This window comes from Octopus sinensis, linkage group LG14 (assembly GCF_006345805.1).
Source record: "Octopus sinensis linkage group LG14, ASM634580v1, whole genome shotgun sequence".
Classification (NCBI taxonomy): domain Eukaryota; kingdom Metazoa; phylum Mollusca; class Cephalopoda; order Octopoda; family Octopodidae; genus Octopus; species Octopus sinensis.
This window is the reverse complement of record NC_043010.1, coordinates 5953801-5967881: the sequence shown is the minus strand read 5'-3', so window position 1 is coordinate 5967881 and position 14081 is coordinate 5953801. Positions and strand designations below refer to the sequence as shown.

The 14081-nt window shown below is 35.5% G+C and overlaps 1 protein-coding gene across 1 annotated transcript in view; it reads left to right on the top strand.

Annotated features, from left to right (window-relative positions):
* LOC115218964 overlaps positions 1-13628 on the top strand; it is a 47971-nt gene extending 34343 nt beyond the window's left edge. Inside the window, exons 6-10 of the mRNA XM_036509193.1 lie at positions 225-547; positions 3108-3124; positions 4724-7121; positions 8351-8498; positions 12821-13628. Of these exons, the coding sequence (XP_036365086.1) occupies positions 225-547; positions 3108-3124; positions 4724-7121; positions 8351-8498; positions 12821-13200 (3266 nt within the window). The 3' untranslated portion in view covers positions 13201-13628. The remainder of the gene's footprint in view (positions 1-224; positions 548-3107; positions 3125-4723; positions 7122-8350; positions 8499-12820) is intronic.
* Positions 13629-14081: the final 453 nt, after the last annotated feature.

The window sequence follows — 14081 nt, the reverse complement described above, 5'->3', positions numbered from 1 at the left end:
ACTCTACTGTGTCTGGAGAGAGTCATTTTCTTTTTGTGCCTTATTATTTAGGACAATTTTACCGGTGAGTGTGTTACACAATAAGGCACAAAAAGAAAATGACTCTCCCCAGACACAATAGAATACTACATAGATGTTTAATTATTTTGTGTATAAAACAGATGTAAGGGTTATTTTTATTTTCTTCTTGCGTTTTAACTTCATTCACATCTGGATATTTCTAGATCTGTGCCGCTATCAATGTGACCGTACATGGAATAGGAGAAATCCCAATTTTTCAAACACATTGAACAGATCAAGGGGAGATAATCACAATGGATACCATTACCAGCCTAACGTTGATATTAACACTTCCTGTGATCATGACCAAATACCTTTTACAGTAACTGGTACCACATCTGACATAAGTGAACAACCATCTACCGTACCAATGACAAGTGACTTTTCTTCAGACTGTAAACCACCTCTACCGCCTGTACCTAAAGTAACAACTCTACCAAAGGTACCTACAGTACTTCAGGTACCTTCTCTATCTGCAACAGATGTCTAATAGCATAATTTCAACAACATAACAAACCATTATTACATAACATTGGCAATAGATTCACTGTATGGAAAATGTCATAGCAATGTTTTTTTTTTTCCTCACAATCGAACATTTATCGATGATGTGTGACTATTAGATTTAATTTTCTTCATCTCCCGTTATAGTCTTAACCCTTTCGTTACCAACCCCGGCTGAAACCAGCCCTAGCTCTGTAATACAAATGTCTTACTCTTTACTCTTTTACTTGTTTCAGTCATTTGACTGCGGCCATGCTGGAGCACCGCCTTCAATCGAGCAAATCGACCCCACGACTTATTCTTTGTAAGCCCAGTACTTATTCTATCGGTGTCTTTTGCCGAACCGCTAAGTAGCGGGTACATTAACATACCAGCATCGGTTGTCAAACAATGCTAGGAGGACAAACACAGACACAAGCATATATATATATATATATATATATATATATATATATATACATACATACATACGACGGGCTTCTTTCAGTTTCCACCTACCAAATCCACTCACAAGGCTCTGGTCGGCCCGAGGCTATAGTAGAAGACACTTGCCCAAGTTGCCATGCAGTGGGACTGAACCCGGAACCATGTGGTTGGTTAGCAAGCTACTTACCACACAGCCACTCCTACGCCTATTGTCTTGTTTTCATAAGTTTTGAATTAAAATCTTCCACCAAACCTTAGTCACAATTTGTGTCCCTAACACTAGCTTAATGATAACTAAATTATTTTATTACATTCTTTGTTATATTTAGACTAATTGAAAGAAACACAAAGCATCTCAAAATACAGTAATGAAAGGGTTAAAGGAACATTAACCTTTAGCATTCTGCATTTACTCTAGAATTGTTTCCCCCTACCACTGTCTGCTAGAGGTTAAATCAACTATATTTTTTGATCTCTATTTTGCATTTCATCTTTTCTACCAATGTTATGTTAAAGATAACCACATTGCAATTTGAACTCAGTGTAAAATAATCTTGACTAAATTATGCAGACATTTCGTCCAATATTCTAATGTTTCTGTATATCTCCTGCTTGGAATTGTAATCTTCTCAAACCTTACAATCATATTCTTGTAATATTGTATATTCTCAGTCAACATTTTCCCAGAATACTAAATGTTAATGTTTTTCTTGAAATCAGAGATTTAATCCATATTCCACTGCAGTAGTTAGCACTTGTACAAGTTAGTTGTTTTCTAATAGTTCTGTTCTTTTCATTAGGAAATTCTTCGTTATTATTGTTTATTCTAACAAAATCTATTAAATTGCAGTTTTAATTTCAAAAGAGCAATAGTGGGTTTTCCACATTTCTGTTTCCCACATTCCAATTGAGCACACATTTGTTTATTGATAGCCACTCTTTTACTTGGCCATGCTGGAGCACCGCCTTTTGACTGTGGCCATGCTGGAGCACCGCCTTTTCAAAAGTTTCTTGACATAATTTTGTAGCTATTTTATAATATTGCTTTAAACTACTTATGAATTTTATTTTTAAAGGAACATATTCTATACTCATTTTATTAAAAAAAAAACTGTTTTAGATTGGGTAACACCTTAGTCTTTAAAACCAGTTTTCTCAGATTTAAAAAAAAAATATGCTATAATTATTGAGAAATGATATTTTCCATATTGAATTTATTGCCTATCCTCTCCATTCCGAATATTAAACTTTTCTTCCTTATTCATTTGTGTACATTCTTCTAACACACATACATACACATGTGCATGTGGTGAAAGTGAACTAGTCTGTGAGTCAGACCATTATTAACTGCAAGAACTGGAGGCTGTATTTCCATTCCCTTGCATTGGACTAATAGACAGCTTGTCATTGGCTACAACAAACATGACGTACTAACTAACGACCAACTTCATAGAGCTATATAGCACTATCACGTACCAACCTACTCAGAACTGCTGCTGCTACTATAACTTTGTAATCAGAACACTCAAATAGAGCAGTTGCACCAGTACAAACAACTAACAACTGATGGTAAGTACTTATTAGAACTTATTCTCTTGTGTAATCTTTTATATGTTTTTCAAATGGTTTATTTATTCACAAGTTAAATCTGTCGTTACATAGAGAATGATGTAATTCAATAGTTTACTTATTATCATTAGAATTTTTCAAACATATTTGTATTTGGAGTAAAGGTTGTTTGCCAACATAACATGGCAGTCCTGGTTTAGGACGAATGTTGCTGTAATTTAGCCCCAGGAGACATCGCCTCCAGCTGGTTATACCACATGATCTGTGCTGATGAAGGAAAATAACCTGGAAATCAAGATACAGAGATGTTGTTTTGAGCTGAGTGGGGGTGCTAGATTCCCTTGTTCGAAAATATAAGGACACAGATTGTGTCGAATAGCCAGCTGGAGACGATGTCTCTTGGGGCTAAATTACAGTAACATTTGTCCTAAGCCAGGACTGCTATGTAATGTTGGCAAACAACCTTTACTCTTAAGTACTGTTGCTGAATATCTCTCGTGAGATTTTAAAATAATTTTCTAATATTTGTATTTCATCATGATTTCCAGAAGTCTTACAATGGAATGTAAATTGTACGATCAAGTATAGTAAATAATAGAGAAGGTATAATTTCATTAAATTTCAGAATTTATCATTTTTGTTCCAGAGAATTCTAGAATTAATGAAAGTTTGACTATGTGTAAGAGGGTGAATCTATAATTAGAAAATAATTTTAAGTGCAATCAAAATGTTAATTGTCAGTGACTAGAATGAATATATGATAATTACAAAGACTCTGAGTTTTATCACAAATATTTTTTCTTTTCACAAGGGTAGTATCGAAGGGCAGTAACTCAAACCATTTAGTTTAAATAACTGCGTTTTCATTTTTAATTTGGTAATCTTGTGTGGCTACAAAATTTAAAGATTTCTACCGTACATTTTCAGCAGATTGTTGAAAAGCCAAATTCATTATTGTTCAAACTACAAAAGCTTTGCAGTTGACAACAAGGCATTTATAAGTATATTATTTAAAAGTTGTGACTGCCTTGACACTCAAGATGATCCACTTAACAATATGATCTCCATTTAGTAAATTCACGTGCACTGTACAGTTTTCATTTATAAGTCAAAACTTCAAGTATATATCATGTGTGTTGAATTAATTTGAGTATAGTTACCACTTACATGGGTGGCAACTTGAAATAAATGAGTCCTGCATATACTCTTTTACTTGTTTAAGTCATTTGACTGTGGCCATGCAGGAGCACTGCCTCTAGTCAATCAAATCCTCTCCAGGACTTATTGTTTGTAAGCCTAGTACTTATTCTATCGGTATCTTTTGCCGAACCGCAAAGTTACGGGGACGTAAACACACCAGCATCGGTTGTCAAGCAATGTTGGGGGGACAAACACAGATACCCCAGGACTTATTCTTTTGTAAGCCCAGTACTTATTCTATCGGTATCTTTTGCCGAACTGCTAAGTTACGGAGACGTAAACACACCAGCATCAGTTGTCAAGCGATGTTGGGGGGACAAACACAGATACATAAACATACACACACACAAACGTATATATGCATACATAAATACGATGGGCTTCTTTCAGTTTCCATCTACCAAATCCACTCACAAAGCTTTGGTCGGCCCGAAGCTATAGTAGAAGACACTTGCCCAAGGTGCCACACAGTGGGACTGAACCCAGAACCACATGGTTGGTAAGCAAGCTACTTACCACACAGCCACTCTTGCACCTACGTAAATATTTTTTTTTCCTCATCTATTAAATAATGTCAGACCTGTAGATTATTATGGTTCAGAAATTGTTGAAGAGTAAAAGAATCTAATGCAAAAAGATTTAACTCATGATAAAACGCCTTTACTTAATATTTCTAGGATTACATAATATTGTTAGATGTGAGAGAGTGCATAATATTGATGAAAATGCTTTGAGACAGACAGATGAACGACAATGCAGAGATTTTGACATGGATCTGTATGTTTATGGAATTATTAATGTATTTATATCATATCTGTAAATTTTATGATTTTCTAATTGCTTAATGAAATCTAAATTTACATGCTTACAGGAGTTGGCAGAAGAAAACTGAGGGTGCAACATTTGTTTGATATACTTCATTATTGTTATCCGCATACTATCTCTGTTGCTAACATTACTGAAGACTAGCCATGTTTTCAATGGTTTTGTTGATTGTGGTGCTGGTGGCTAACAACTGCTGGTGTGTGGATCATATCTACCATGTGAAAGAGAACAATGATACAGACAGCTATATTGGAAATATTTTCACTGATACACACTTAATGGATGATATACAGTCCCAGTTTAATAGAAGCAAACTGACATTTAATATACTCCGGGATAGTACTGATCAAACTGTTCAATTGTTTAATGTTACACCTGGAGGAAAACTGTACTCAGCTGCCATATTGGATGCAGAATCTCTATGTCGATATAACGTGGAATGTTTCAGGATATTTGATGTAGCAATTCAACATGACAAGTCCTTAATCAAGATATTAGAATTCAAATTTATGATAGGCGATGTCAATGACAATTATCCAGTGTTTCCAAATAATGAATTTCAAATACAATTTGATGAAAATGTATTGGCTGGAACAAAAGAAATAATTCCAAATGCCATTGACAATGATGTCAGTATTCAGAATTCTAAAATCTCTTATCAACTTGTAGAGAATGAAGATACTTCTTTCAAATTGTTTGTTTCTAAAAAAACAGATGGAAGTCAATTATTACAACTGAATTTAGAAGGTAACTTAGATCGTGAGACTAAAAGCATTTATAATCTTCAGCTGATTGCCACAGATGGGGGATCTCCACCAAAAGAAGGTATACTGGACATCAAAATTTTAGTGGAAGATAAAAATGATAATTTCCCTGTATTTTCCCAAAATATCTACAATGTGACTCTAAATGACACACATCAAATGAACAAGCCTATTGTAAGACTGTCTGCAGCAGACATAGATGAAGGGGAAAATGGAAGAATTTCTTATGCTTTTAGTGCTAAAACACTAAATAAATTTAAACAATGCTTTACTTTAGATGAAATAACAGGAGAAATGCATATAACGAAAGAATACAAGTTTAAAAAATCCTATAAATTGGTTGTTGAAGCTAGAGATAATGGTAAAATACCTATGTCCTCAACAGCCACCGTCCTTATAAATGGTGTCACACATCGTAATAATCCACCAAACATTGATGTCAAATTTGTTATAGAGTCAACTGGAAACACAGCTGTCATCTCAGAAGCAGCTAAAATTCACAGCTTTGTTGCTTATGTCAAAGTTACTGACAATGACAATGGAAAAAATTGTCGAGTGAAATGTCATTTACAAAATAGATATCTTCAGCTAATTTTAATTTCTAAAAAGAAATACAAAGTTGTTGTCAAGAGTGAAATAGATAGAGAGAGTGAGAAGAGATTTAATTTCACCATTAAATGTCAAGATAATGGTTTACCTCCATTGAAAGTAGAGAAACAGTTTTCAATGCTGGTCACTGACATAAATGATGTACAACCTCAGTTTAGTCAGGACATATTTAAGTTTCTCACCTATGAAAATGAACACAAAGACTTCCCTGTTGGATATGTCAATGCCACAGACCCAGATATTGGAGACGGAGGACAATTAACCTATTCTCTATTATCTAATGGAAAAGATATTCTACCATTTCAGATATCTGATGTGGGATTCATTTCCACAACTGAGTCCCTAGACAGAGAAGAAAAGAACCTGTATGAGTTTAAGGTTTTAGTAAAAGATAAAGGAACACCATCACTGGAGAAGAGAGCAAATGTTGTTGTTGAGGTTATGGATTTAAATGATAATGCTCCCTATTTCAGTTTCCCTAATGTTGACCCTTTCAGTCTTAATGTCCACTACCATCCCCACTCTGACCATGATATCACAGTTGTTAGGGCCTCCGACAGAGACAGTCAACACAATGCCTTCCTCACATATGAAATACTCAGAGGTAATGAGAAACACTTATTTCAAATGAACCATCACTCTGGTGTCTTATCTTTCTCTCGCTCACTTTACCAAAATGATGCTGGATTCTATGAACTGGAATTAGGTGTGAAAGACAGTGGCAGTCCAGTTCTGTCATCGACAACAACTTTGTCTTTGACTCTCACAGTTAGTAACAGCACATCAAAGATATTTAAGGCCCCTTCAAAGACAACAACAGAATCAAGTAATGGTCTCCAATTGAATGTGATGATTGTTATTGTTATAGCAGCTGTGATCGTATCAGTTGTCATAGTGATCTCCATATCAATCTGTATAGTTCATAGACTGAAGCAGACAGACAACAACTATGAGAGTAGATCTATGTTCTACAATGTCACACCAGCATTAAACATGCAATCAAGATATGTGTCCAATCCTATTTGTGTTGCTCCTGGAGTTCAGAACACAATGGAGAAAGATCTGAAGGAATCTGAACAAGCAATGGTGTACAGGAAAAATTCTCTCTACACAGCTATATCAGGTGGTAGATGGGAGGATCTGACTTTAAGACGACATCAACAGGTGAGATGCTTTCAATATCTTTTTCTCTGAAATGTAGATCCTTTCTCTCTTTCTCTTTTACTTGTTTCAGTCATTTGACTGCGGCCATGCTGGAGCACCGCCTTTAGTCGATCAAATCGACCCCGGAACTTATTCTTTGTAAGCCCAGTACTTATTCTATCGGTCTCTTTTGCCGAACCACTAAGTGGCGGGGACATAGACACACCAGCATCGGTTGTCAAGCAATGCTAGGGGGACAAACACAGACACACAAACACACACACACACACACACACACATATATATATATATACACATATATATACGACAGGCTTCTTTCAGTTTCCGTCTACCAAATCCACTCACAAGGCATTGGTCGGCCTGGGGCTATAGCAGAAGACACTTGCCCAAGATGCCACGCAGTGGGACTGAACCCGCAACCATGTGGTTGGTTGGCAAGCTACTTACCACACAGCCACTCCTAAAGGTTTTTCTCATGTTTTCATTTGATTGCATGCTACTATGACAATTCAACTGCTCTATCTACAATCTGCATTTTGTATCAATATTTTTAATCGATTATAATTATGTGTTCATCAGGTTGGTGGGTTGCTAGTGTCAGTGGGTAGTTAGTGAAAATGGTTCATTGTACTTCTCCTGGCAAGACCTACTTTGCCTTTTATCCCTCTGAAGTTGATTAAATAAAATAATAGTTATGTACAAGTTTCCCTTCGACCCAACAAAATTGCTAGCTATGTACATAATTCAGAAACCATTATTAATTGTTTTAGTTATATATAACACTAGCAGTATCGCCTGGCGTTGCTCGGGTTTGTAAGGGAAATAACTATATAAGCATTTTTAGAGATGTAAAGTATAATAGCCATCTCAATATGGCTAACCACAAAGGGGCGGGGTGTTACTGTAGCTTTTTACGTTGTGAGATTTAATAATAAATTTTGAGAGAGTTACTTCCCTTATATATGCCAAAAATGCATTAAAAATGGGAAAAATTAATGGTAAATTTTTTTTAAAATCGTAGACTCATGCTAATACCCAGAAGGGCTCGATATGAATCACGACTATAAGATACCCGGTTTTGGTTAAACTGCACCGCAAAATGTGGGAGTAGTTAGGAATCTAAATCGTAGGAGACAGATAGCACACAACCTCACTTTTATATATAAAGATATTGCATATATTTCAATCCTTTTCACTATGTCCTAACTATGGATTTTTTGTGTTTTCAGATGTTTGTTCCAAGAGAAAATATGTCTCCAAGTTACAGCGGACTAAACAACACCCACCAATTCAGTGATATGTCAACATTATCGTCTTGCAATGATAATGGCCATGGCTGGAGTGTCAGTAGTGCTGGACAATTTGTGGAAATGCCTGGTAAGTCTGAGATATTTTACAAATGCTTTTCATTGTCATAAAAGTGACATTGAATTCATTTATGCTAAAGTTCAGACTAAGACATCAAAAATCATTTTAAAGATTTAACCCTTTAGTATTTAAACCGGCCATATCCGGCCAAAATAGCTAATCCGTTTTATGTTCAAACTGACCAGATCCAGACTCTCACACCTACCCTACAATGTTATTCTACATTAAGTAATTACACCATTAAGATCTTGAAGATATGAGATAATGCATGATTAATTCAAATCAATGGGAATCAATAGGCATTATGTTTGATAGAATAATCTGAACACTAAAGGGTTAAAGGTTGCTCTCTATGTTTACTTAAAAATCACACTGCTGGAAAAGTTTGGTTGAAACCATGTCTTACAATGACAATGTTTGAGTCATTCATGTTAATACTTTGTAGATAATAATTTTATTCCAAGTAAAACTATTCTATTTATTTCTGAATGTTATCATGCATTACTTCTTTCTTCAGTTCATGACACACATATTTGTGCAATAAACACTGAAGTAAGAAGGACTTGTGCTTGGTAAACTAATCTTGGTAGAAATGTTAAAGAATTTATCAGATCTTGTGGAGTTTGTGTGCTAGAATCATCTTTAATGGTAGCCCTTTTATTGACTCAGTCAGAACTCCAGGATAGATTACGTATGGATTGAGTATGAATACAAAATACTGGATATTTGTTGAATACATTTGACTTGGCACTACTTTGATTGAAGTCTGTTTACATTACGTTACAGTAGGAACCCACAAAACCTGAGGAAATGTTCATTTCCCACTGTCTGTTGGTATGATATTGTCTGACAATGGTATCAGACAATGAACCAGATTTACCTTGTTACATTGTCTTGTCTACAAGGAAGTTGAAATTTCTTCCTTCATTTCAAAATATAATAGTGCAGCAGAAAACTATGCAAACCATCATTTTAAAAAAATCAGTTTTAAAAGGCTACAGTCAATCAAATGGAAAGTTTCATTAATATTTGCGCAGGGTTATTTTCAAATGCTATAATGGTCTGATACATGATTTTTTTTTTTTGTGGAAAAATTATTTGGCAACAGTTAAGAGCGGCTGTAAACTTTCTTCAAATGTTTAACCAAATAATTAATTTATAACAACAATGTAATGAGATTTCCCGGAAGATATTTGGTAGCCAATTCATACATAGAGAAACTGCATTGAATCTAAATGTGAAAACTACCTGTAAAGATCAAGTGAAGAACTAACTGCTAAACAATCTTTCACCAAACTCATCTGCTAATCCTGATAATGTTATCAGTAGCTCACTATCACTAGCTGTTCCATTTTGTAGATGATTGATTGACCATGTGATCATTACCTTGTGGTAATATTTCAAATAAATCATCATTTTTAGTTATTATTGCTGCAATTCAGTCTCCAATACTATTAAACCCTGGTAATCCACACAAAAGCTTAAAGGGTCCTTCAAAACCAGAATATATGAGCTGAGAGTTGAAAGGGAATTCAGAAGTCAAAAATATAAGATTTATAATTCATAACTGGAGTAATTTATATAATATTACTAGCACTATGACCCGGCAACACCGGGTCATAGTGCTAGTGCATGCATATACAGCTGCATGCGTGCACACATACATGCGAGTACTGTCCAAATCTCTGACCAATCGCATACAGCTAGCTGGCATTCAATTAGCGTATCAAGTTTCGGGCATTTTGATTGAGTTTTGGATAGAAAATTCACAAAAAAAGTCACTTCAATTGATTTTTTAATGGCTTTGCGGGGTGACTGGGGAAATGTAAAGATGTGCACGACCACCCTTGGACGGTTTTGAATGATCATAGAAAGTACATGCCCTCTAACTGAAAAGTTGTAGATTTGTATAACGGACACACACACAGACAGACATTTTGCCGTTTATATATATAGAGATTCCATTACTATTCTATGTATATATCTGTACAACACTTGCCCACTAAATGTTTTGTATTTATCTAGCTTGTGATATCATTAAGCTAATACTGTTGCATGTATTTGCATGCTTATGTTGGTTGGGACTATTTGAGGTTCCAACTAGCATAAAATTCACTGTCAAACACCTTTTCAGAGTTTGCTAGTTGGATGATGTTGGTAAACTGTGATATTCAGTTATAAGAGGCATCCGAGGTTTTCACTCATTTACTTCTCATCATTGTGGACTAATATAACCATTGTAAGCACACGGCATTAAGCATGGCTGTGTGGTGAACAGGTTCACTTCCTAACCACAATACCACTTAGTCTCATTGAGCAAGTGCCTTCGACTAAATTTTTCAGCTGACCAAAGCTTGGTGAGTGGATTATAGTTGATGGAAACTGAAAGAAGTCCATCATGCATGTACGTATGCCTGTATGCACGCATGCACACACACACATGCATGTATTTATATATATTTCTTTACTACCCACAAGGGGCTAAACACAGAGGGGACAAACAAGGACAGACAAACGGATTAAGTCAATTACATTGACCCCAGTGCATAACTGGTACTTAATTTATCGACCCCGAAAGGATGAAAGGCAAAGTCGACCTCGGCGGAATTTGAACTCAGAACGTAGCGACAGACGAAATACGGCTACGCATTTCGCCCGGCGTGCTAACGTTTCTGCCAGCTCGCCGCCTTATTTATATATATTTGTGTGAGTGTCTGTTTGTGCCTCCTTGTCTAGACATCTCATAGTAGATGTTAACAAGAGTCACTGTTATACAAGTGTTGTCCTACATTTCCAATTTTCCACAAAAAACTTGCCCAGTCATGGGAAAATATCGCATTGCTTAGAAACAAGTGAAGGTTGGCAAAAGGAAGGGCATCCAATTATAGAATACCTGCATCGACAAATTCTGTTTGAACTATGCAAGTATGGAAAAGTGGACATTTGATGTGATCATAAAAATTAACACTTATTGTGCTTTTCTAAAACTCTGCCATGAACATCATCATTTAATGTCTGTAATCAGTAATGGCATGAATTGGATAAATTGACAAGATCCAGTAAGCTGTAGGGCTGTGCTGAGTTATAGAGTATACTTTGAGTTGATTTCTAAGGCTATATGCTATTATTAATACCTACTACAATACAGTGCATTCTGGTTGCTTTTTCTTATGTTGATGGCACTAGTGAGGTTGCCAAATATTTTGCAGGACAGATAAAGAACAGGAAAAATGGAAAAGAAAAACAGCTGAACTTTTAAGTGAAGGTGGGCTAGTTTTTGAGAGGGAAAAGTGGTTTTACACTAGGGGTTGAAAGGCTAATGTATGATAGTGATAAGCACAGTTGCCTTGCTGTAGAGGAGACACATAGCTGCCTCACATTGAGTATGTCTTCTACCTTGGAGGTTTGCTCTGGTATGCCACACTGCTTTTTTTTATATCTCTTCCTCCATTACTCCCACCCACCTCACATTGTATATAGGGGTGGATGGAAGTAGTTGAGGAGGAGATAAAAGAAAGTAGTGATGGCATACCAGAGCAAACCCTCAATGTACAAGAAGTTGTATACAAAGGGAAGTTTGGGGGTGATTCCTTTCATAAGAGTGTAACAGGATCAGTTTCGGTATCACTGGAGGGGTGTCCGATCTGATTCCGTCACATTCAATTTAGGTAGAATAACAGACAAAGTCAGGTGGTCTACGAACACAGCAAAATGGTTGTTTATTTCTCGTCACAATCAAGAACTGGTGTACGTGTTCTCTGGAGGGAAACCGACAGCCGAATCCGCAGGACTGATTACTCGCTTTCTTGTTTGTTAGTCAAACGATTCGTCGGGTTTGCTGCTTGGTTGGTGAGAAGTCCTCAGAGAGACTGCCAATACACGTCCATTCTCGGGTGCTGCCTGAGCCAGAAAGGATGAGTTAGCGAACTGCGTTTTAGGGGTCAGTTCCTGCACATGCGCATGAGGAAGACTTCCGGTGGCCAACCGGAAGTAATCCAATTCTGTGCATGTGCGCTGAACCTTACACAGCAGCATCACTACAAGAGTATGTAGATTATTTGGAAGTTTCTTTGATCACATTAGAGTCCACTACATGCAAATTGTCCTACCAAAGTTTTTTCTCTAACTTAACCATAATGGAAAAATAAAATCGAAGTATGATGTAAATATGGATGCTATTCAATACCACTTTAACAGTTACTCCGTCAATATATTGGTGACAAATACACAAGTTCACATAAATAATACATAAGTATTGGATAATTTTATTCATAAAAAAACAAAGTTTGTTTGTTTCAAAGTACCTTTTCATATATCTATGCATTTTTCAGACAAATACAGCTACCAATGTGATCATACACAGAGAAATCTGCTTCCATACACTCTGAAGAGATCAAGTGGAGGTAATAACAAAGGCTATCCTTATCAACCAGATATTGGTATTAACACTTCCAGTTTTCCCGAGCAAATACCTTTGACTATAACTGGTACTACATCTAACGAAACTGAACCACTATACGAAATACCAGTAACTAGTCAATTTGCTTCAGACTGTAAATCATCTCTTCCAACTGTACCTGAAATACCAGTAATTAGTCAGTTTACTTCAGACTGTGAATCATCTTTTCCAACTGTACCTAAAGTAACAACACTACCAAACAGACTTTCAATACCGGAGGTACCTCCACCTCCACCTTTAACAAACAACTAATTATACAATTTCAAGAATATTCCAAGCTACCCTTTACACAATACAGGCAATGAACTCACTGAGTGGAATAAATTAATGGAAAATAATTATATTATGGGAGTATTTCCTTCCACAATGGAACTTGTATTCATTGTGTATCATAAGCAGTAATTTTTAGAAACTTATTGATATTCCATCTAACATTTAGTCAAAGCAGGTTTCTCCCAAACATTTTACCAGATTTTTTAAATATCAATGTATGATACTAAAATTAAAGATCCATGTTATAGTTTCCTGGCAAGGAAATATTTTTTTTTTTTTTTTTTTCCAGTTTACTTTGTTAGTTATTTCTATGTACTTATTTCTTGCTAAAATTTTTTTAATATTAATGATTATTTTGAAACTGACACTGCATTCAAAATTAAAGTACACTTTTGATTTAAAATAACAGCTTTGTATTTAGGTGATTCCTAAATATTACTCTTAAGTCAGTTTTCAATCATACAAATCTTTACTCAAGAGACATTTGTTTATTGATAGCCACAGTTTCGTATTTTCTAAAAGTTTCTTTGTAAAACCTGGCATATTATTATAATTGGAAACAGTTCATATAGAATAATTTGACATTCATTTTACAATTTCTTTTTTTTTGGCAGATTATGCCAATTTAGTATCATAAGTAAACTTGCTAATTTTAGTTTTCTTATACTATTTATAAACTATATAATCATTATTTAGAAATAACATTTTCCATACTGAATTTATTGCCTATCCTTTCCATTTTAGATATTAGACATTTCTTCCTTGTTCATTTATGTACACTCTACTAACACACACACACACACACAAGTGTATGTGGGCCTAAGTGATACTGTATGTGAGTCAGCCCATCATTAACTGCA